The 22,291-nt window shown below is 32.7% G+C and overlaps 2 protein-coding genes and 1 long non-coding RNA gene across 4 annotated transcripts; all 3 read left to right on the top strand.

Annotated features, from left to right (window-relative positions):
• Positions 1-75: 75 nt before the first annotated feature.
• LOC122590080 lies at positions 76-4,268 on the top strand. Its single transcript, XR_006322397.1, has 6 exons — positions 76-412; positions 520-639; positions 725-958; positions 1,058-1,183; positions 1,400-1,501; positions 4,125-4,268. It is a non-coding gene; the product is annotated as an uncharacterized LOC122590080 (long non-coding RNA).
• Positions 4,269-6,416: 2,148 nt separating this feature from the next.
• Positions 6,417-8,736, top strand: LOC122588071 (seipin-1). The gene is made up of 2 exons (XM_043760215.1): positions 6,417-6,941; positions 8,025-8,736. The coding sequence occupies exons 1-2, from the start codon at positions 6,417-6,419 to the stop codon at positions 8,679-8,681; spliced, it is 1,182 nt and encodes a 393-aa protein (XP_043616150.1). The 3' UTR covers positions 8,682-8,736.
• Positions 8,737-17,046: 8,310 nt separating this feature from the next.
• LOC122589365 lies at positions 17,047-21,765 on the top strand. Of its 2 annotated transcripts, XM_043761652.1 has the most exons (8): positions 17,047-17,214; positions 17,567-18,038; positions 18,467-18,584; positions 19,504-19,637; positions 20,097-20,182; positions 20,548-20,657; positions 20,744-20,776; positions 21,140-21,765. In XM_043761652.1, the coding sequence occupies exons 1-8, from the start codon at positions 17,121-17,123 to the stop codon at positions 21,197-21,199; spliced, it is 1,107 nt and encodes a 368-aa protein (XP_043617587.1). In that variant the 5' UTR covers positions 17,047-17,120; the 3' UTR covers positions 21,200-21,765. The 2 variants fall into 2 exon arrangements, with proteins under 2 accessions (XP_043617587.1, XP_043617588.1); XM_043761653.1 differs by lacking the exons at positions 20,744-20,776; positions 21,140-21,765 and having other exon boundaries at positions 20,097-20,202; positions 20,548-20,640.
• The last annotated feature ends 526 nt before the right edge of the window (positions 21,766-22,291 follow it).

A 22,291-nucleotide genomic window follows, 5' to 3' on the forward strand; every position in this document is an offset into this window, starting at 1 on the left:
TTTATAGGGTCTGCTATTCAACGTCTTAAAGAAACTGTACTGAACTCTTTATCCCTGCTTTTGGTGAGCCATTTGGTTCTGGATTCCTATTTTCCTTTATTTTTTAAAGTTTTTTATTGGCCCTTTTTTAGCATTCTGTATATGCTTTGATGTAAAATAATCGACCCTCCGACCCTTCCTTGATTGTGTTTACAGCGTGAGCTGGTTATCACGTTGATGAACTATTATTTTATTTTGAACCGATGGTATGTTATTTGTGTTCAATTTCTCTTATATCTGGTGTTGGACCCTTCTGTCAGTATGTTGTCCACTATAGTTGAGGTACCATTTACCAGCTTAGGAAGTTATAGCTCTAAACTTTGTGAAGAAAAAGGTGGATGACTTCAAGAACCAGAAATGTTTTACATAAACGGTATATTATATGAAAAGTTTTGGAATTACTGCTATAATTGTTAATTCATTTTAGTATTTATTGCTATTACTGACCTTTTAACATCATTCAAATCAAATGTGTTTTAGATATGCATCGAGAAATTTAAAAGGCTTCGCCATCTCTGGTTGACAAATGGTCAGGTAGTTCACTTAGCAAGTCCATTTGTTACTTACATTCTTTGCATTCAAGTGTATGTCTCCCGTCAGGTAAGGATATCTTTGACCTTCTTATTGGTTGTTTCCTCATCTTTTCCTTTGTAAGTAATCACGTACATTTTTTTGATCTTTTCAGCTATGCATCTTGCCGTGGGAATCATGTTAGCAAAAACGTGAACAAGATTTAAGGGTTTGGGGGGATGTCAGATTTAAGTTTAGTGATACATTTGTGGAGTGCATTGCTGACGTTTTCTGCCATTGATCTCTTGCTCATGTTATTAAGGAGAAGATATTTGTGGTTCATGGGGGACTTTTCAGAAATGCCGTGGTGATTGAGCAATTGAACGGCTTTGTGAACCCCCAGAAGAAGGTACGGATCGAGGGAGCGAGTTTTCTGGACTACCGTTCACAAACCTGTAATTGAAGGTTTCATTAATTTAATGTTTGTGCTATATTATTATATTTAAAGGTTAAGGTGTGAGATATTATGAAGTGATCCACTCCCTAATCCGGGTAGAGGACCAAAGCAAGCGTAGCGTGGGCCTCTCTTTTGGTGGAGATGTTACCAAAAGGTTTCTGAAAGACAATAAACTAGGTAATATAATATTCTCTATCCCATAGATACCTTCCTATGATGACTAACGGGGGTGCTGATGTCCGTATCTGTCTAGTCAATGCGTATAATAGCAAATTTGGTACCCTCCAACGGATGTTGTGGCTTTTTAATAATATTGAGGACTTCCCTTTTTGTATATGTGTATGGCTGGGGTTACATTCTCATTGAATTTTGTGGTTCATTTTTCATTTTTAGTTGTCTGATCTCATGAGGTCAAGGATGAAAGGCTAGGAAATTGAGGATGATGAGAAACTTATCACTATTTTTCGGGTTACAAACTTATCACTGAGGTCAAAGGTAACTAATTTGATTTCTTTTAAGTGTATGGATCTTCAAAGTTAGTTTGTTAACTTGATACCATTTATTGTTGTCAAATTTTCATCATTTAGGGCTTTTTTAGTCCAATTTTCCTGGTAACTGTTCCCCCACCATCTATGTTAAATATATATATATATATATATATATAGAGAGAGAGAGAGAGGAATGGGAATTTGTGGCTGTTAGATACCTAAGTTTGGGTGTAGAACTCCTCACATCTTGATTTTTTTTAATCCGTAAAAACATGGGGGGCCAATCATTTATATATTATACAATAAATATTAAAAAATTAGTATATGAGGGGTTCTGCACCCAAGCTTAGGTATCTAACAACCATATCTTTTCTCATATATACCATCAAAATGTCTAGCAGCGAAGTCGCCAAATATCCAAGGCTTTTGATAGTTGATTGGTTATCTTGAAATTAATGGGGTATCTGGTTTTTATTGGTCCATTGGTAGTAGTCGGTATATGCTTTGTGTATAATAGTCGGCCCTTTTTTCTTGATGGTGTTTACTTCGTAAATACGCTAATGAAGTGTTATATTTTATTTTTAACTGGTGGTATGGCATCTATGTCCAAACTCTGCTATATATGGTGTGTAAAAAATCGACCTTGTTGTCATTATGCTGTCTAATATAGTATATGGACCCTTATATCAGTATGCTTTTCCAAAATATTTATGGACCCTTTCCATCAGTAAGCTTTCCGGTGTAAATTGTGAACCCGTCCAGTCTGTATGCTTTCTGATCTGACCCTTTCGTCAGTATGCTTTCCGGTGCAACTATAGACCCTTCCTCCCAGTATTCTTTTCGATGTAATTATGGACCCTGTACCCAAGTATGCTTTCATATGTGATGGACCCTTTTTGTCACTATGTTTTCTGATGTAATTGATGAACTATTTCTGTTAGCACGCTTTTCAATATAATCTATGAACGGTATCCTTACCAATGTTAACAATGAACTGTTTCTGTTGGTATGCTTTCGAGAAAAATGTTTGATGGTAGTACTGATTATCACATTGATAATTTACTTCATACTGTTCAGATGGTTTGGTATTCGTTTCAAACTTCTGCTACTGATAAATTTGACTTGTAAATGATCACCCCTTTGGCGAGTATGCTTTATGATGTAAACGATACTCCCTTTTAGTCATATGCTTTATGATGTAAGAATTGACCTCTTTTTCACGAGCATGCTTTATGATGCAAAGATCGACCTTTTCCGTCAGAAATTGATCTTTACAACATCGTAATCAGAATTTTTATTTATTTAAAAGGATGGTATGGTAGTTTAGTCAAAGTTCTGAGAATTTGACATGTGAAGTATCTACTCTTTCTGCCATTATGCTTTCTGATGCAAGTAGTCGTCCCTTTTTACCAGTATGCTTCTGATGTAAGCAGTTGACTCGAGGCTGTCAACACTTCCTGCTAGTATGCTTCTAAGGATCATATTTAATGGATTTTACACCATGTAATCACATTGATGATTCACCATATCTTTTTGACTATGTTTGTTCTGTGTCAAAATTCTTTCATTGAAAATCAGAGATGTAAAATATCGGCCCTTCCTACCTTTCTGATATTAAATATCGACCTTTTTTGCCAGTATCAATTCTGATGCAATTATTCAATTTTTTGATAGTATACTTAACCGATGTTTTGGTTGTGTCAAAGTTCAATTAGAAAATCTGATAAGAGTATTTTCTGGTGTTTCATTTTCATCATTTTTTGTTATGATTTGTAGACATGACTAGTTTCAGTGTTGTATTCTCTGAAATGATGTAGGATATTTTTCATGAAACTACAAAGATAATAAATATCTTTCAGGAAAATTGAGTCGCCGAACCTGAGACTCTATCTTATTACTCTTTGATTAGCTTCCTAAATAATTTCTCTACATTTGCCAATGATGATCTCTTTAGATTGATTTACAAAGTTCTGTATAACTTAGCCACATGATGCAATATATGATTATATTATATGATCTCTTGTGAAGCACTAGATTACATGTTACATAAAAAAAATTACTTTATACTAGTCTTATATGTGTACCATCTGAAAATCCCAAAGCCCTAATCATATGGTCTGGCTGGATGAGAATCGAGTTGCACCACAAGAAGCCCTCTTTCTATAGTCGATCTGCTTCTGGTCCCCTATCGATAGATAGTTTATGGAGTCTGATATTTGATGTCTTAGGGCAACTGAACAAAACCCTTTTTGCGCTGCTGAGCTTGGTGATGTTGTAACCTCGTTCTTTTAGACCTGTTTCCTTAAATGTGCAATAAGCTCACATTCTGATGTCCTAAAATGACCTTTTGTTTATTTGATACCATTCGGCTCAAGGCCCCCTGGTGTTTCCACTTCAGATATGTAACATTTTACTTTTTTGCTCTGATGTTCCTCTTGCTTCTAGTGCCTTCAACTTGGTGTTTGTTTGTGTATGAACAATATGAAAAACAAATTTGGTTCCTTCATCATCAATATTTAACTTTCATTCTTGTTACTACTTTTGTAGATCAAATTGTTACCAATGATTTTAATATTACTATTTCTCTTTTAGCTGAGATGCAAAATTTTATAAGCAATTTGAATTGCTAGGTGATTATTTTGAGTATGACTTGGATGGCAGTCAACAGAAGTAATTATGAATATGTGTTTGGTCTCTACGATTGCTCAGAATTGCTTGGTTTGCCACCAATGTATCACAAGGTTAAACATTACTTGATATTAATTGTTTGATACTTGGCGTTCCAGTGAAATATTTAGACAGATCTCTTATCGTTTATATTTAAAAGAATAGGTTATCTGTATAGATAAGTTGGCTATCTACTTGTGAAAATTTATATTTGTGTCTTCGGCCATTCCCAACGGGGATTTTGTTTACTATTATCTGGGTATTTTTTTAGAATTTGGGAAGGCATACAAATTTTCTCATGTCATTTTCTCAAGAAAAAGGATATTTTTTCAGTAGAAAACTTGATGGTTGATAATTATATGAGTTTTATTGTATTACTATCAAATTCATTATGGGTTTGGGAATAAAAAAGGCAAGGGGGTAAACTGTAAATTCAAGCTTCTGACATAAACTGGAATCACATGACTAGTCAATTTCTTCAACCAAACTACAACACAACCCAATTTCTTTGACTTTCATTCACGTAAAAGAAATCATGAGTTTTACAAACCAACTGGTCTATATACTTTAAAAGTTCATGGAGACCGGTTATGTACATGCACGATCCTATCTTTCAAAAAAAAAAAATTATAAAAAATATATATATTCATTAGGGTTAAATGCAAATTTCGTCCCTATGCTTATTCGAAAAATGAATGTTTCATCCCTCTGTTAGTTTTTTATTTTTTTTCATCCCTGTGGTGACACTTCGTCTCTGTCTTTGTTAACTCCCCCCACGTGCAAGTCACGTGAAGGGCATTTTCGTCTTTTTACCCATCTTCATCCATGTTCTTCCAAACCCATAAACTTTTTCCAGATCTAAATCTATATATTCTTCCATATATATTACGAGTAGTTCATAATTTGTAACTTATTCTTAAAACTCACACTTACAAAAACTTAAATTGGTGTTCCACCCTTCCAAATTCACATTAATACAACCTACAAATCTACACCCTTTAATCTACTATCTATCCCGAATATATATATTCTTCAAGATCCTTTAATATCATCATATCTCATTTCCCATCTAAAAATGCCCTTTAAAATCATATATATATATATATATATATATATAAAACCACCAGGAAAAAAACTAACTCAGCGCCCAACACTATTGAATTGGAATCATCATTGAAAAATAATTAAATTAAGTATCAGATCAAAACAAAACTTACGGTTGTGGCTATAAATTGCTAATGATTAATAGTGATATGAATGAGTAAAGCTTTGTCACCGGAGTTCTCAACAATGAAGAAATACTTATGGAAGCGACGGGAAGCGAGAAAGAAGGTGGTTATCGGTGGTGTTAAGATCTGAGTGGTTACCGACGGTGGTAGTTGACGGCGGTGTGGCCGGCCATAGTAACCAAGAAAGGAGGTTCGATGCTCATGGTGGCCGGATGTAGGTTGATAGAGTGGTGGTCTGACTTACGGTTGGTGTTGTCAATCTTTCCTTTCCATACAATTTCTCTTTTTGATTTTGACTAGTATTTTGATTTTGGGAGTGGTTTGTAAATATATATAAGATTTAGATCTTGATAGCATAATACTGGGTTTGCTTTGTGACTGTTTATGTGTATATACGTAGTATTTTGTTTTTGAAGACTATTTTAATTATGTGTATATACGTAGTATTAGATTTATGATATCTTTCAATTTATTGATTTGATTGGGAGATTAGTAATGAAAAAAGTGAAATAATATCTAGATTATGTACTTTTAGATCCATTCAATATATGGATCTTGGCAAATTAAGAACTTCTGGATTGTGCTTGAAGGTTGAAAAATGTGTTTGAAAGTTGAAGAAGAACAAGGATGAAGGTGGATAAAATGATACAAATGCCCTCATGTCGAGAGATTTAACAACAGGGATGAATGATTTTTAACGGAAGTTTGACCACAGGGATGAAAAAAACTCAAAAACTAACAGAAGGATGAAAAGTCATTTTTTGAATAACCGCCGGGACGAAATTTGCATTTAACCCTATTCATTATTATGCGTATTTTTATAAAATGTTCAAACAACAAATACATTAAAAAACTACATAGTCAAAAGTGATCCAAGAGGAACATACACGTGTCACATGATACAACAGCAGCATGCCACGTATCAAAATTTCACCACTGATCTCATTTTCTTTTCTTTTTTTCACTTTGCATTGCATGCTTATCAAACCTCTGCTAGTCCCCAAACCACAATCAAACAACACTACCATGAATCCACAGGAAAACCAACACCAACAAAACCCTGCAGGAGGGTTATTATCCCAACAACCAAACACACTACTTAATTCCATCATTTTACCTTTTATTTCAATCTTTTCATCATCCCCTGCAACCAAACAAACCTCTGATGACACCACCACCCCTAATTACTATTCAGAAAACAATATCAGCATCAGTATGCTTTTCAAGAAAGCAATGATGGGTTTTCTGGCTGCTGGATATATGTGTCTACTTTTGATGGGTTTGATGATGTTGTCGGTTGTGTTGGGGGTGTTTTTGGTTCGGCTTTGGGTTGAAGAACCGGTTTTTGTTCAACAAAACTTGTATTTTGATTATACTGATGTGAATCCTTATGCTGTTTTGGATTTTGGGTTATTTGTTGATAACTATAATAATTATTATGGTAATAATAAAGTGATGATGAAAGGTATCCCTGTTGGACATATGTGTGATGTTCGTTTGGCTTTTGTCATGCCCGATTCGGATTATAATCGATATCTTGGCATGTTTCAGGTATCCATCTATAGAATCTTTGTATCCTAATTTTTTTTTTATTGACCGACTGACCAAATCGCCTAGGTACTTGTAGTTGTTTATGTTTAAGTTGTACATTATGGTAACATAAACAAAAACTGGGGTTAATTTCATCATTCTCCTTTTAATTAATTCACAGGTAGATAAAATCTAAAGTCATGTTGAATATAAAAATCTAGTTAGTTTCATCGAATTTTTTACTAGTTATGAGGTCACATGTTGCTTGAAAAACACAACTTTTAAAGGTACAATGCTCTAGAGATATACGGAGTACAAAAGATAAATCATTAGAAATTGACTCTTATTTACTCAGTAATATAATATGTTTTAGAATGACAAATTTGGGCTCAACGTCAACCTTTTTCGCTTTTTGTATACTCAACTTCAATTTTGGAGAACACTCACTTTTGGAAAGGAAAAAAAAAACACCATTTCTATTCTTGGGGGAACTTTGCTCACACCAAGATTTTAACTTGGGCCTTGAACCAAATACCAATCCCTATTTGATGGTTGATTGCTATATTAGATAATTAACCATTGTTTTTGGGAGATACTACCAAAATTGTTGTAAGCTTGTTAACTTTAAAGACCATCAATTAAAGGCTTGTTCGGGAACTTACCACACTAAGTTACACAGGTCATTTGTAGAGTTCATCGACTTGCATTTTCTTTTGCGGGAGTTTGCAAGGGATTTAGGGGTATCTTACTATGTAGTCTATGTTAGGAGTTTTTCAAGAGTTGTCAAGTTTATTGAAGAATGCATCATGGCGATTTGTCAAATGAGTTTCCTGATATCCTACAAACATGCCTACTAGAATAATGGGCCTACTATGTCCAAGTCTTTTAGATGAATAACTTTTAAGCAATATGATTTGTAATTATGCTTGTATGAGCAATTAACATCTCACTTGGGTGTGCCGGTTATGTCGTGGAAGACTCCATGAAAATACTTATATGTTGGCATATCGTGTTGGACTATGAATGCAAATACATTAGTCCGCAAGTTTCCATTATTCGACCTGGGTTGTACGTATTTTAGTAACTCATTGATGTGTCTTTTAGGTAGTTGCCGAGTCTGTATCATCAAACGGGGATGTCATAGCTAGAACAAGCCACCCGTGCATGCCACATTTCCGAAGCGAACCTATCCGAGCTATGCAAACATTGCTCTGGAGCGCGCCATTAGTGTTGGGGTTCAGAAGCGAAATCCAAACAGTAAACATGCCCCTCTTGAGATACAAGGAACACTACCATCCCAGAACACAAGCCATCCGAATTTCTATAATTCCGAGGGCAGGGACGCCCTTTCTTCCACAATTATATGAAGCAAAAATAACTGTGAGATCCGAGCTACCATGGAGAAAAGCATTAGTCCGAAACTGGAAGTGGACATTCTACGTTTGGACATCTTTATATGTTTACCTTACGCTACTTGTACTTCTCGTATCTTGCTTTAGGTCAATCAGGTTCCCTGCCATGACGACATTCTCTGGCTATCAAAGATTGGCAACTTCGGATGATTCATTAGAAGAGCCACCACGGGCATTTGGCACAAGAGGTAGACCGACTTCAGAGAATCTCAAACGATGGAGACAAGGTAGAAGCAAGAGAAAGGCTATGGGTGGAGGGTCGGATGCGACGAGCATGAGTGTAACAAGACATGAAGATGCTAGTGTAGCTACCGAGGAGGTCGGAGACTCGGAGTCAGTTTGTCAATGAGGTATAGTCCGTGAAAGTGGTGAGTAATTAGTCGGAATGTGTTTTGTTAATTACTTTCGAATGATAGTTTCCATGTGTACATATTTTATGATTAAATTGTACAATACTATCTTGTGATATGTACCATATCATAAGATTTCATACTGGTGCATAATGTCAAATAACATTACATTGTGTTCTTAAGTTATTTTTGACCAACGTTTCCTTCCTAGGTGCATTAATACAATATTTCAAGTTTTCAAAATTAGAAGGTATATTTATATGTATCGGAAGTACACCGGCCCTCTTGTTAATTAATTTGTATATGGATAATGATAAATTAACCTAATTGGTGTGCCTAAAGATAGGTCTAATAATAAGATGATGACATGTGAAAAAATCAGGAGACAAGATTAGGAAAGAGAATTAGTGGAGTTCACATGTCAAATTTTTAAGGTTTTAGGTTGATTTTTAAGCATATGAGGTAGGTTTGATTAATCATTAACCTTTCTATATATTTGACAACAAGTAGCAGGTAGTTTTGCAAATAGCATGTGTACCTAGTAATGGGATAAATTGAAAACTTGGTGAGACCATTGTTAAACTCTTACGATTCACGAGTTGACTCTTACGAGTCTAGTCAATTTACACCAAAAATAAGTCGACTCGTTAGGTGACTCGTTTTTGTCCAGACTATTACGAGTCGCTGTGTAAACTTGGATCGAGTCACGAGTCGTAAAATTATAACTATTGTAGTTTGACATTACGGTTATATATTACTCCCTATGTCTCATTTTATTTGTAATGACTTTCAAAGTATTTTTGTTTCAACTTTGACCATAAATATTTTTGTTTGTATTATATAATACTTGATTTGTTACATTATTTTGTGTGTTATCTATGTAGTTTTGATCATTTTATTGCAAATTTAAAGATAAATTGTTTATGTCTCAAAACTATTGAATATGTAATATTTTGGTAAATTTATTTAGATAACGGTTTTTATTTTGCTTCTAAAGACGTCACACATATATAGTTATACTATGTTATGTAGTACTTAAAAGTCTCCCGACTCTTACGAATCAAGTCACCAGTCAAAAAATCATGTTATCTAGTCAAGTCAAAAATTGCGACTCAACAACTATGGGTGAGACTCGTTTAAATTATATATGCGGTAGTGTGCTCGTGTATTGTTGGCTTGTTGCGAACATATAAGAGATCTAGTAGAAAGACCCGAATTGTACTTAAAAATAGGATCCAACATGACTTTAGTTTCAAAAACATAACTCGCTAGCTGCATACCATTTTGAAGTATTCCAAGTATCCTACGCATGTCAAACATGGACCATGAAAACATTAAAATGTAAATCGTGTTGGAAATTTTATGTAATAACATAGAATATCCAAGTTAATAGATATGTTAAAAGGAGTTGAAAGAATAATTAACTAATGTGAGTTTGTCTCACATTGGTAGAAGAATAAACATTAAGCATGTTTATAAGGAGGAGTGTTGGAGGAATTATAATTCCTTATAAGGGGCTACACCCCAAGTGAGCTAGAAGGGTGCGAAGCACTCGACGCGCCCGTGCCCGAGACCGGGACCGGGGGCGTGGGCGATGAGGCGTAATGTGGCGTTTTAGTGGCGCACTTTGCACTTGATTATGGCTCAGTGGGTGGTCTTATTCCAGGCCTTGCACCTGGCAGGACACTTGACTTAGCCTTAAGTGTAACACATGTTGTTTAACCATGCAAACCAACATGTGTCCCACTAAAACATCCACTAACCAGTTTATATGTATATAAACTATACTTAGTGGTGTTTTGGTAGTTTAGCAACTACAGAAACACTCTCTCAGACTGGATCATCAACCAGATTTTCTTTCTTTTTCTTCATTTCGTTTTGTTCTTGAAGGTATAATTCCGGGTTATGGTTAACTCCGGCAGTACAATCTGCTTTGGCTGTTGTACCCTGGGAAACTGTCGAGTTCACTTGGGTGGCCCGAAATCAGTTTTAAAGGACCTTGGTTTAACCATATCCTCAGCCCGTTTTTTGCCTTTCTTTCTATTTCTGTTATGTTCTTTTTTTTTGTATTCTTGTATTGTTTAGTAGTACTTAATTTACTTGTAATTTAATTATTGTAATTCGAATGTATCTTCAATAAAATTGTTGTTTTCTTGAATGGTGTCCAACAAATCGTATAAGGATGTGCATTAGGAATAGCAAAACAAAAAATAGGTAAAAACAGTGTAGTCAGCCCAGAACCAAACTGAGATGACCTGTAGTTTAAAATTACATTACTTGACCCATTGCACCACCGGAGCCACTATGAACTAATTGTATTCAAGTCTGTTATCTGACTATGTAAACATCATCCTAGACAAAATTTAAGAGCTTCAATTAGAAAATACAAACTTACAAAGTATCTAGCAGGGGAAAAGAACGTAATAACAAAATTCTAAACTATTTTCGGATCTGCCAAACAAATGGTGTTTACAAAGTGTTGATTTCATCAATTCTGCGCGAACGAATGATGGATCATATTGAAGTCATTTATACTTTTAAAAGTCGCATTGTCAAAGACCAACTTTCAGAGCTAGCAAGAGTTCATTCAATATGATGCATGCGAGAGTCACCATTGTAGATCGTCGTTGTCATCCATCCCTTTTTATCACAGAATTACTCAATGAGGCCAACAATAATCCATCCCTATTATCTTGCAGTGCTGGCTTAAGGTTTTTGGAGGCCTTAAGCGAGACCGAACTTGAGGCCTAGTTCATTAACATACTTATTCAAGTAAACAAAAAAAAAGTGTAGAGGTTAATTCAAAAACGAATAAGTGCGTTATTGTAATGCAAATTGTATAATGGTACCTAACATAAAGTGCAAACACTAAGCTTATTATAAAGAAAATCAGGCCTTAAATTTTTTACGGTCTAAAGCAATTGCTTAGCCACTTATGACTATAGAGCCGCCTTGCTACCTTTAGCTACATAATTCACAAGCATACATTCATGTAAAAATCTTACCTCAGTCGGATGGGAAGGTTCAGAGTCATTGTGGTCTCAAACTAACATACTTAAATAATATGCGACAATTCTACACAGACTAAACATGATATGTATATACATCGTATTTTTATACAAATTCGACAAAATAACAAGTTCTTCATACAAGGAATAAAACTAAAATACGATACACACAATAACCATTCGTAGTTAGTTGGTTACATTAGTATTAAATACCCTGTTCTAATAAAGATAATATAACACATTTTTTATAAATAAACAAATAAAGTAAATATTACAGTAGTTTTTCCAGGTAAAAAGAACTCTTAGACAGGTGCTTATAGGAGTCTTGGAGGTAAGTCCTTGTGCTTGAGGACGCTCGACGTTATGGACACGAAGAGTCCTTCACTTGCGTCCTTGGCCAATAGTCTCCACCAAGAAGTTGTAAGACGCAAGGAGGTGGGGTCGGCACCTTTTTTTTTTGTTTTATACTCGTATATGTGTGTACCAAATTCCATAGGAAAAGTAGATCGGCTCTCATCTAAGAATGGGAAAAAAATTATAAAATAATTGATGATATAAAAAGAAGTTTCAAGAAGCTTTTTTTATAGACAGAGAGAGTCTTGAGGAAGTCCTGAGTGATGTGATACTGATGTAGCATATAAGAAGCTGAAGGACTCTCCTAAGGCCTTAAAAAATTTACTTTGGAGAAATTGTCAACGCTAGCTCGGATTAAGATCCTCTCGAGTTCAAATGTACTTCATAGGTAAAGTTGAGGGATTCCAACCATCTACCAATCTATATATAACAAGGTCATAAATTCTTTTATAAAGAAACAAGGATCGTTGGATAAGATTAAACTTTTAATCACTACCTTAAGATCAAAATAATAGTATTGTTACTAAATTTACTATGAAAGAAACACAATATTAGTCCTTTTACTTTATACAATTAACATATAGTTTTTTCAATATTAACACACCTAATACTTTCACGTAAGAGATATACGAAGATTCAATATAGAATCTCCTAACTTTGCATTTTGATTGTTGATATAGGCTATTAAAAAGAAAATTACGTACATCTATCTATGATTCAATATTTACCAAAGCAAAATTTGATATGTAAACAAAAGATAATTTAGTAAACTTAATGCTGTTGATTACTTGATTGTTAATATGTTTTAGAACAGCCTTTTTTTCATTACTTATTATTATTATTACTAGTTAATCAACCCGGATTTAACCCGAGCTTGTTAATTAAAATTTAAAGTTATAAAATATATTAAAAATATATATAATGTTTGTTATTAAAACATTATAACTTGATATAAATATAGTAATCTAACTAACACAATAATTATATAGTTAATAAATCAACTAACACAATAAAAAATTTTAAAATAGAAATGACTAACGCATTAAGTAAATAAAAAAAGACATTTTGTTTGTAATATTATATAAGAGAAATGTTTTTTCCTTTAAATAAATGATTAAATCTTTTATTAAACATGTAAAGGGCTATTTCTATTTTATTTATATATATATATATACAAGGTTTTTTACCCACGCGATGCGTGACTGTTGAATTGATTTTTAAAAATTTTTAATATATAGTTTGAACGTGTTGTTTATTTTTGTAGCTACGTGAATAGAAATAAAAAAATAATAATAAAAAATTGAGTCTTACTTTTACAATTTACAATGTAAAGGAATAGAACAATCAACTAAATAAAAAAATTTATAAAGAAAAAACTTCACATCAATTACTCGCAAAAATGAGTGTATCCATTTTTTTTTAAAGTGATGCTTCAAAAAATATATATATTCATCAAGTATCTTCATCTTTTATGTCTATTTATTGTTTATATCCATTATTTATGTTAAAATCGACATCTTCATCCCTTAAAAAAGAATTGCGTATAAGAAAAAAAAAAGGAAGATGATATAAATAAACCCACCAATTTCAAGAACACAACTTTATATAAACACATTAAACCTCCAACTATATGTCAATGCTTCGAAAAACATCCAAGAAGCATGGTTTTTGATGTCTATATTTTATATATACAACCAATTCATACCAATATAGTAAACTATTTTGCATGAAAAATATATAAAATATAAAAACCTGATTACATACAATTTGAATAATTAAGAAAGCAATATAAAAACTTATATATTTTTGTAAACATAGATATGTGAGCAAAAATATAAAATATTTAATCTTAATATCATAGATACATCTTCCGTGTTCATCTAAAAAATTCTTCGATGTTTATATATCTTAGTTATTATTAAAAAGCCATTTACCATGATTTACTTTACTAAAGTTCACGCAATATAAACTCAAGATATGCCAATATAATTATTAATCATAGTGAATAGATTTGAATATCTTACCAACATTTAAAACTTGTTAAATATATTATATTATATATTATATATGTATATATATTAAAACAGTAGTTAATCGAGCCATATGAAGCACCTTTCAAAGTCAAAGTTATGCTAAAAATTTGCCATGTAGGATTTATCCTATGTGGCAACTCTATATTTTATTTGTATATATCTATTTAATTTAAATACATTTGAATTAATTAATTAGGTAAAGATTATATCAAATAAATATTACAATATATTTATTTAAAAAACTAATTAATAACTCCATCCAATATATTTTTAGAATTATATTAAACTTTGATAAGATAGTCTATAAGATATTATACATTCAAAATCAAGACGTGCTGTTTTATTATTTTTCAATTTATGGTCAAGTCTAAGTATAGTAACTTGCTCGATTTTAGATTGTGTCTTACCAATATTGAATCATCATACATTTAAGTCATAAAAGCTTATAATTTTGAAGCTATACGGTTCTAAGTCTAAAATTTTTTATTTTAGGTAAAAATTTATCTTTTTAGCCAAAATTGAAAATCCTGTAATTACTGTACATTTTTACCAATCCAACGAATGATAAGGTTGTATAAATTAACACAAAACACTTATACTAATTATCAATATCCACATCTAGCTAGATAATTTTTCTTATGTATATTCCATTAATGATATTTTAATTACCCGCATATCGTGCGGGTAAAAGACCTAGTATTATATATATATATATATATGTCAAAAATATGTATGGAGATGACACATAGGCTAAAATCCTATGTGGCAATGTGTAAATAATTCTTTTAGTTGAAGAGGCTCTAAAATCGTTCGGTTAACTACTGTTTTAATATTTATATAGATATATATTTGACATCATAATTAAATAAATAAAAATTTAAGGTGAAATATGGATTTGGCACATCAAAATTTTTCTAAAAATAATTATAGGAAACAATCTTGTTTTATTATATATAGAGATAGAGATTTTGAGCAACGAGTTAGTAGTTAGCATTCGAGGGACTATAGTGACATCCTATTGCGCAGTATGTGGATATGGAACCACGCATGTCTGGGATGAAAGCTACGACTCTTGAAAACTCTCTCTACTAATCCACTCCTAATAATCATAATAACTATTTTATTTATTATTATTTATGAAATAATAATAATCTTCTTTTCGTATAAATTATGTTTGAAAGAAGTTGAATGAGAGCCTAGATATAAGTTGTGCTCGCAATCTCTTTTTAATACAAAAACAAACTCTATGAAAGATAAGAGTATCACTCCTAACATTATTTAGTGTGCACTAGATATAGACTTAATACGTGAAAATATGTCCAAAGAATCTTTATCAAATTCCTTAAGGTAAAGAAAACGATGATATAAACTTAAATTCATTGCCCTCATATTCTGAAAAAGCAAATTGCATTATTACTATTGTGTTTTTCCAATTTTATTAAAAGAAAAAAAATATGTATTTTTTTTTTATGTATATCCATTCTTCAAAAAATATTATTGGATGAGTTTCAATTTTATTTTTTTTACTAAGCAAACTATAAATATTAAATAAAAATTCATCATCAATTTTAAACAATAAATATGAATATAAATTAATGGTTAACTTTTCATCCAGTAAATATGTATATAAGATTATGAGCATTTATTTTGAGACAGATTTGGTAATATTTAGAGACTTTGGTTATTATAGTGTTACTTAGATAAATAAATGTTATATAGTTTAAATTACTAAAATACACTGTGATTTTAATTTAACGCAATGTGTTTTAATGTATTTTTAAAAAAACATATTGTGTTAAGTTTATATCACACTGTGTTTGAACAATTTTCTGATTTTCACATGATATCAAAAACACAATGTGATTTAAAACTTAACACAATGTTTTTTAGATAACACAATAAAAACACATTGTGTTAGATTCAGATCACAGTGTGTTTTGGTCAGTTTTATAGGTTTTACAGAAATTTTAGTTTTCAAATGAACATTACACCTTAAACATAACCTAACTTTTCAACTTAAACATAATTGTTTAGAAAAACACTAATATAATAGATAAGAACTTTAAAAAAAAAGTAAAAAAAAAGTTTGACTTTGGTTGACCTGATCCGATACAACCGAGTCTTGACCGATAAAACTGGGTCTTGACCAAGTTGATCCGAGTCTGAAACCCTGGTCGATTTTCAGACCAAGTATGACAAACTCGTATCGTCAGTGAACCGATGCACGATCTGACTCAGCTGTATCGGTCGAGTTTCACAACATTGGTTAAGACTATAACTGCTAATTATATTATTTATAATTAATACATTTATCTCGCATATGACGTAGGAAAATAATCTAGTTGTATTAAAATCAATGGTTAAGATTAAAAAGTCATCTTTAAATCTTAACCATTGATTTTAATCAAATGTAAAAAATTCTCTAAACTTTACCGGATCTCTATCCCGCTAGCTCCTCTTCTTCATTTCGCCATTTAAAAAAAAAAACTCACTTTTATAAATAAACCGCAAATCGCCCCGTTGTAACTACTATTTATCCCCTGTATTCTTTAGTTAACTAAAGAATGGAAAGGAAATGAGAGTGAAAAGAAGTTTTTCTTCCTAATCACCTCAAAATTAAAAAGAAAACTTTTAAAGCAAAAATAACTACCACTTCCCCCACTTCTCTTCTCCTTTCATTTTCTTTCCATATCATTTTAAAACTTAACAATGTCTTTATTATTTTTTTCTTTCTTAGGGCATCCACAATGGTAGGTTGATGGATGACTTTTCTTATACAAAAAAGCTATTGAAAAGCTTTTTATCATTGAGAGTGAAAGTAATGACTATTTTCTTCAAAAGGTTGACATTCTTCAACCTATTAAAGCAAAAACTTTTTTTCTTATAATTAAAGAAAGTAAAGGGAAAGAGATTTTGTAAATTATATTGTTTTAATAATGGTTTAATAAAGAAAAAAATCTATTAAGAAAATATTAGTTACTACGATCTAAAAACCCCTCCCTAAAAGAAACAAATAGGCTCAAACAAACACCATGATTTCCGCATGAAGATGTCTGGTCCGATGTTTTTGTTTGTAAACGGTGTCGTTTCACCTACCCCTACTCCTCCAGTGACAACATTGCTTGAATCTCACCCTGGTAATTTGTCACCCCCATATCTTCTTTATTTGCTGATTGGTTGGTATTTGGGTGTGTTGTAAATGTGTTTTTTAGGCTAGATCAAATCAACTTATAGTTAAGCCCTTAAGATATGAACATAAGAAAAATGATACTTAGGACTAAATCTGATAGGTCCAAACACAAGCCTTTATAAATGATACTCCCTAACAAACAAGTTTGATGCTTTCTGTATTAGCCAGGTTCTTTACATGACCCTTCGACCAGTATGAGATAAAAAGAAAATATAAAATCAGCTCGTTACTAAGCGAATGGGTTAAAAGTTAAAACCACCGCACCTCTATAAGTAATGATTTCGTGGTACACATTTCAGGTGCTTACACTACCTTTAGAACTCATAACAACGGCTTAGCGCTGTTGTTTTGGGAACGGCATTTGCGCAGGCTGGCTAGTTCTGCAAGGATCCTTTTCGATACCTGTCCAAAACTTCTTTTCCAGCCAGGAATCAGTTTGTCATCAGAATCCCTGCAACAAATGAAAGTTATGAATTGGGATTCCATGATTCCATCTTTTGTTAATGACTCGATGAAAAAAGCAATACCGTATGCGCTAAAAGAGAGGAAAGGTGAAACAGAAGTGGCAGTCACCGCTCTTGTTAGTGGAAACTTGGAGAATTTGGTTTCTGATAATGTAGGTGAAGAAGACATCCGTAGGGTTTTTGATATCCGTCTACATATTAGTTCATATGCTCCTATCGCATTTGGAGCTCAGACAAATGGTGCCCATCTGGCTGTTGTGGGCAATCGGAGGGATATCGCAAATGCCAAGTACTCAGATTGGGTTAGGTAATATATGCTAGAAAGTAGATGTGGCATTTTCGACCAAATTGCTTCTTAATGCGTCGATTGGGGCTATATGCTCTATCTGGCGAAAAGTAATATAGATTGTAAGCAAACGGGACGAATTGGTTAAAAGTCGTCCAAAGTGTTTTTTTTATCTTAAACCTTCTAAATCTTTTTTAGCACGAAAGTAGATTTTATTCTAAAAAAATAATTTTTGTGATCTGTCTAACAAGTTAGTTATTATTTATAAACTAATTGGTGCAGACGAAAAGTATTTCAGGTCATCCAATCCGTTTTGACCCATACCGTAGTTTCCTGGTTACACAATCTGCCCGACCCCCTATTTTGCCACCTCTGCTAGTAAGATTTATGCATAGTTTACGCATTACTTTCCAGGATGCGGAAAATCTGAAGGTATCATTGCTAAGCAGGATAAGGAAACCTTTGGAGAAGTTGAGGCCTCCATCAGCTACTGAGTTATTGCTATCGAGTGATGGAGATCAGATTCTTGAGGGCTGTTTGACTAATTTTTTCGTTCTCTGTCATAAGGTATGCTGTTAAATAGGGAAGTCAAAGCCATCTCGTTTACTTAAAACTGAATCAGTTTGGATTAGCTTTCATCTCTAACAGAGTAATGGACTTATGGGTTAAATGGGCTAAGACCAAAATGTTATTCAAATTTACTCAATCTCTAAACTTGGTTCGTTTGAACAAATTAGATACTGTTACTGTATATAGTACATAGATTATGTATAATGTTCAGAAAGTAATTAAAAATAATGGTGGCGAATCAACCCCGCCTCACTTTAACCTCTTTTCAAAATTCCAGCGAAACTACCGGACCCCCCTTCCATCTTACAACCGCTACTGATAATGCTTGCAATAATCAACTGTGTGGGTTGATTACTGCTATTTTGTGGTAATTATTCTCATTTCATGTGGGCCCTGGTAGTGGAACCACATACAGTATTTTCTGTAACCTGGTTGCAGATTAATGAATACTTTGTGTACTTATACTAGGATTGACGTTCCATAAGATATTTTTAATTTAGCATCTATGCTGAGGTAGTGCAATGAAATGTATATGATATAGTGAGTCAACGATCCACTGGGCATTATTGAAGTTTGAAATGCTTCAGATATCACAACTGTATGCTAGTTTTTGTGGTAGGGCAAGATGGGTAACGGGTCAAAGCATGTATTATTTTATTAAGGTCAAAACGGGACATGTCGGGTTGACTTTCAAAAGTTTGTAGAACATGATAATAAAAAACTGTATTATACAAAAGTAATCCAACTTTTTTTTTCTTCATCAAACAATTTAAGTTTCGAATGAGTTAGATCAACTAATTGTAGTTATGGGTCGACATTGTCATCTATAGCCGTAATTTGTATTCGAGACTTCAGCTACCGTAATTTTGTGCAACTTCTATCTGAACTATCATCTTCCTATGTGACATGTTTATAGGATAATATAGAAGAAGACAGAGGATCTGCAGAGAGAAAACTGTTAATAAGTAAATCTGGCCATTCCGTTGAATTACAGACGGCTCCTATAAGTGATGGTGTTCTTCCAGGAGTAGTACGCCAAGTGGTCATTGAGTTAGTTCTTTTCTACTTTTAGTTCCTTTCACTTGAAAAAAGTTTTTTATTTTCTCTTTATATATAGAACATAACATTCAATGTTTTTTAGCATTATACTAAATTCATCCATGGTAATGAGGTATACGTATATTTCTCAAACTATTTAGTCACTTAAGTCTATCTAATCTTCTATTACTTTTTTATATGTAAAAAAATGTCCTTGCAATGTACGAAAGTCAAAGATCTATTGCAATCAAAAGTTATTGTTTTAGATGTGATATGCTTTTTATACAAAGTAATTATCTTTATCATATCCACTAGTTTACTGCTGCCTTGAGTTATAGTTTGTTTATTCAGATGTTCGTAAGCATATAACCCTGTTTTCATCTAGTGGACTGACCAGATATTTTTATCTATTAACTTGCGGAGATCATATGTAGTTCACAGGATGTATGAATATGATCTCTTGTTGTGCAGGGTATGTTTGGAAATTGGAATCCCAGTACGAGAAGTTGCTCCATCATGGTCAAAGCGTTACTTGTGGGAAGAAGCATTTGTTACAAGTATGCCTTCTACTTTAGAGGTTGCAATTTGGACCCATATACTTATTACTGGGTTTGTTTAGGTTATGGTTTATCTCTGACACGTAGGTTTTAAGTGAAATAACTTTCAGTGAAACGGGTCAATGGGATGTCGTTTATGTATTCTAAGTTATTTTATCTTATAATTACTTTATTATAGAATAAAGTATTTTTTGTGATCATAGTTGATCCACTAGTTTTTTGGGGCAAAAAGTGATTCGGGTCAACTGAGTGTGTTTAGACCTGACAAAATATCAAACATTTTGGCATGTTACCCAAACCGCCCATTCTGGCACTGTAAGTGGGGGCATGACTGATAAAGAAATATATACCTTTTTTTTTTGTAGATGGGTTGAGGCTTTTGCAGCATGTGGAAACAATTCGAGCTCCAAATTCATGGAACTCATTGAGTTCTAAAACTTGGAAGGAGGTAACGTGGGTAGAGAAACAATTTAAGGTGTGTAAATTTCTTATTGTTAATATAGACTTCTTTTACGAGGATTTAGATTTTCTTGCTCATGAAAAAGTTGTTTCTTACACCAGGAGGGCCCTGGAAGCGTAACCACAGTAATTCAGGTAAAATATGGACTAATTATTTTTTAATAATGTATGAATCGTCGGTAATGAATGAAATTATAGTATCATGAAATATATAAATCTTTAGAATAACTCTGTATATTACTAATTTAAAATCCCAGTGAATTATGTGTTTTTGAAACTTTTCTTGATCGAATAAAGAACAACAATCATTGAGATATAAAGGTGGTTATGATATCCTTATGTGGCCTGGAACAAATTTAGTACTCGTACTTTTTTGGAAGGCATTAACAAACTATGCTTCTTTTCTTCTTTGGGTCTTATCTTTTAGTCGCAAAATGGCTGCATCCGTATTCTTGGTTATGAATCTCTAACATGTACAGAATTATTGTAATTGGGCAGAAGGAGGTCATGAGGAGAGCAATGCTTGAAGGCCTCCCTGTTGCATCGTTTGTTACATAGGTTAGTTATATATTAGCTATGTTTTGGCAAGAAGATACCTATGCGGGAACATGAAGTCAAGTTCTGTTGTCTTTGGAGAAAATACGTGTTGGCTCCTTGAAGACTTAGTGTTCATGGCGCATGCATTACAAATTGCCAACTGAGACTATGCTGAAAGGTTTGATCTTTTAGAATTTAGAGCAGAGAATGACATACAAAATTGAAGATTCTTTCAGAAAACTGAAATCAAAATGAAGAAAAAAACTGAAATCAAAATGAAGAAAGGTTGGTTCTGTAGATGTCAAGATTATTATAACATTATTGAAGTTGAAATACTTCATACGTATATGAAATATTATAGTTGTGGCTGCTGGCAACTTACTTTATGGGGTTCACTATTTAACGTATGCTAGACTTTTGATATTTTTTTAGTAATTCACACCTTAAAAAAAATATAAAATATATATAGCTACACGGTGTCCTCACTAATGTGGCGGGTATGTATCTTTCCCGTTGATTGTGTCACCAATTTTGGCAATGGTTGTCACAGACAATTTATTAATAAGAAATATAAGTGATTTGTTGCATGTATGTTTTTGGGTAGAAAACAAATAACATGTTCTAGTTTAGTGATCAATAGTAGAGTAGATTACAATATTACATGGATCCAAATGTGGCAAAATACGAGGGGCGGATCGGGTTGGGTATCGTGTCAAAATGGGTTCGGGTTGAAATGAGCTATTTTTGTAAAGGGTCAATTTAGGTTCGGGTCAAAACGGATTGGATGGATTTGGGTTCGGATTGTACTTTTTCTCTTTATTTTATAAATTGTGTTGAAATTGTACTTTTTCTCTTTATTTTATAAATTGTGTTGAAATTGTACTTTTTCTCTTTATTTTATTTTATTTACTCTTGTATATATATTGAATGTTTTTTTTTGGGGTTAATTAAATTTACGTTTTTTACCTTTCAAAAAAAAAAAATTAAATTTACGTTTTAATTTGTTTCTTATATCGAACAAAACTTTAGTTTTGCATAATTAGCATTCATCAACCAAAAGTCGATCACGGTAAATTTTCAAGTTTCATAATAACAAGATTTGACTGGGTCACT

This window comes from Erigeron canadensis, chromosome 2, assembly GCF_010389155.1.
Source record: "Erigeron canadensis isolate Cc75 chromosome 2, C_canadensis_v1, whole genome shotgun sequence".
Lineage (NCBI taxonomy): Eukaryota > Viridiplantae > Streptophyta > Magnoliopsida > Asterales > Asteraceae > Erigeron > Erigeron canadensis.

Excerpts from the sequence above, each read along its gene's own strand:
- LOC122588071 (XM_043760215.1), top strand. The coding sequence starts at position 6,417 with ATGAATCCACAGGAAAACCAACACCAACAAAACCCTGCAGGAGGGTTA. Across the intron at positions 6,942-8,024 it reads GATATCTTGGCATGTTTCAG|GTAGTTGCCGAGTCTGTATC; the intron begins GTATCCATCTAT and ends TGTGTCTTTTAG.
- LOC122589365 (XM_043761652.1), top strand. The coding sequence starts at position 17,121 with ATGAAGATGTCTGGTCCGATGTTTTTGTTTGTAAACGGTGTCGTTTCA. Across the intron at positions 18,585-19,503 it reads TTTTCGTTCTCTGTCATAAG|GATAATATAGAAGAAGACAG; the intron begins GTATGCTGTTAA and ends ACATGTTTATAG. Across the intron at positions 20,777-21,139 it reads GCGTAACCACAGTAATTCAG|AAGGAGGTCATGAGGAGAGC; the intron begins GTAAAATATGGA and ends GTAATTGGGCAG.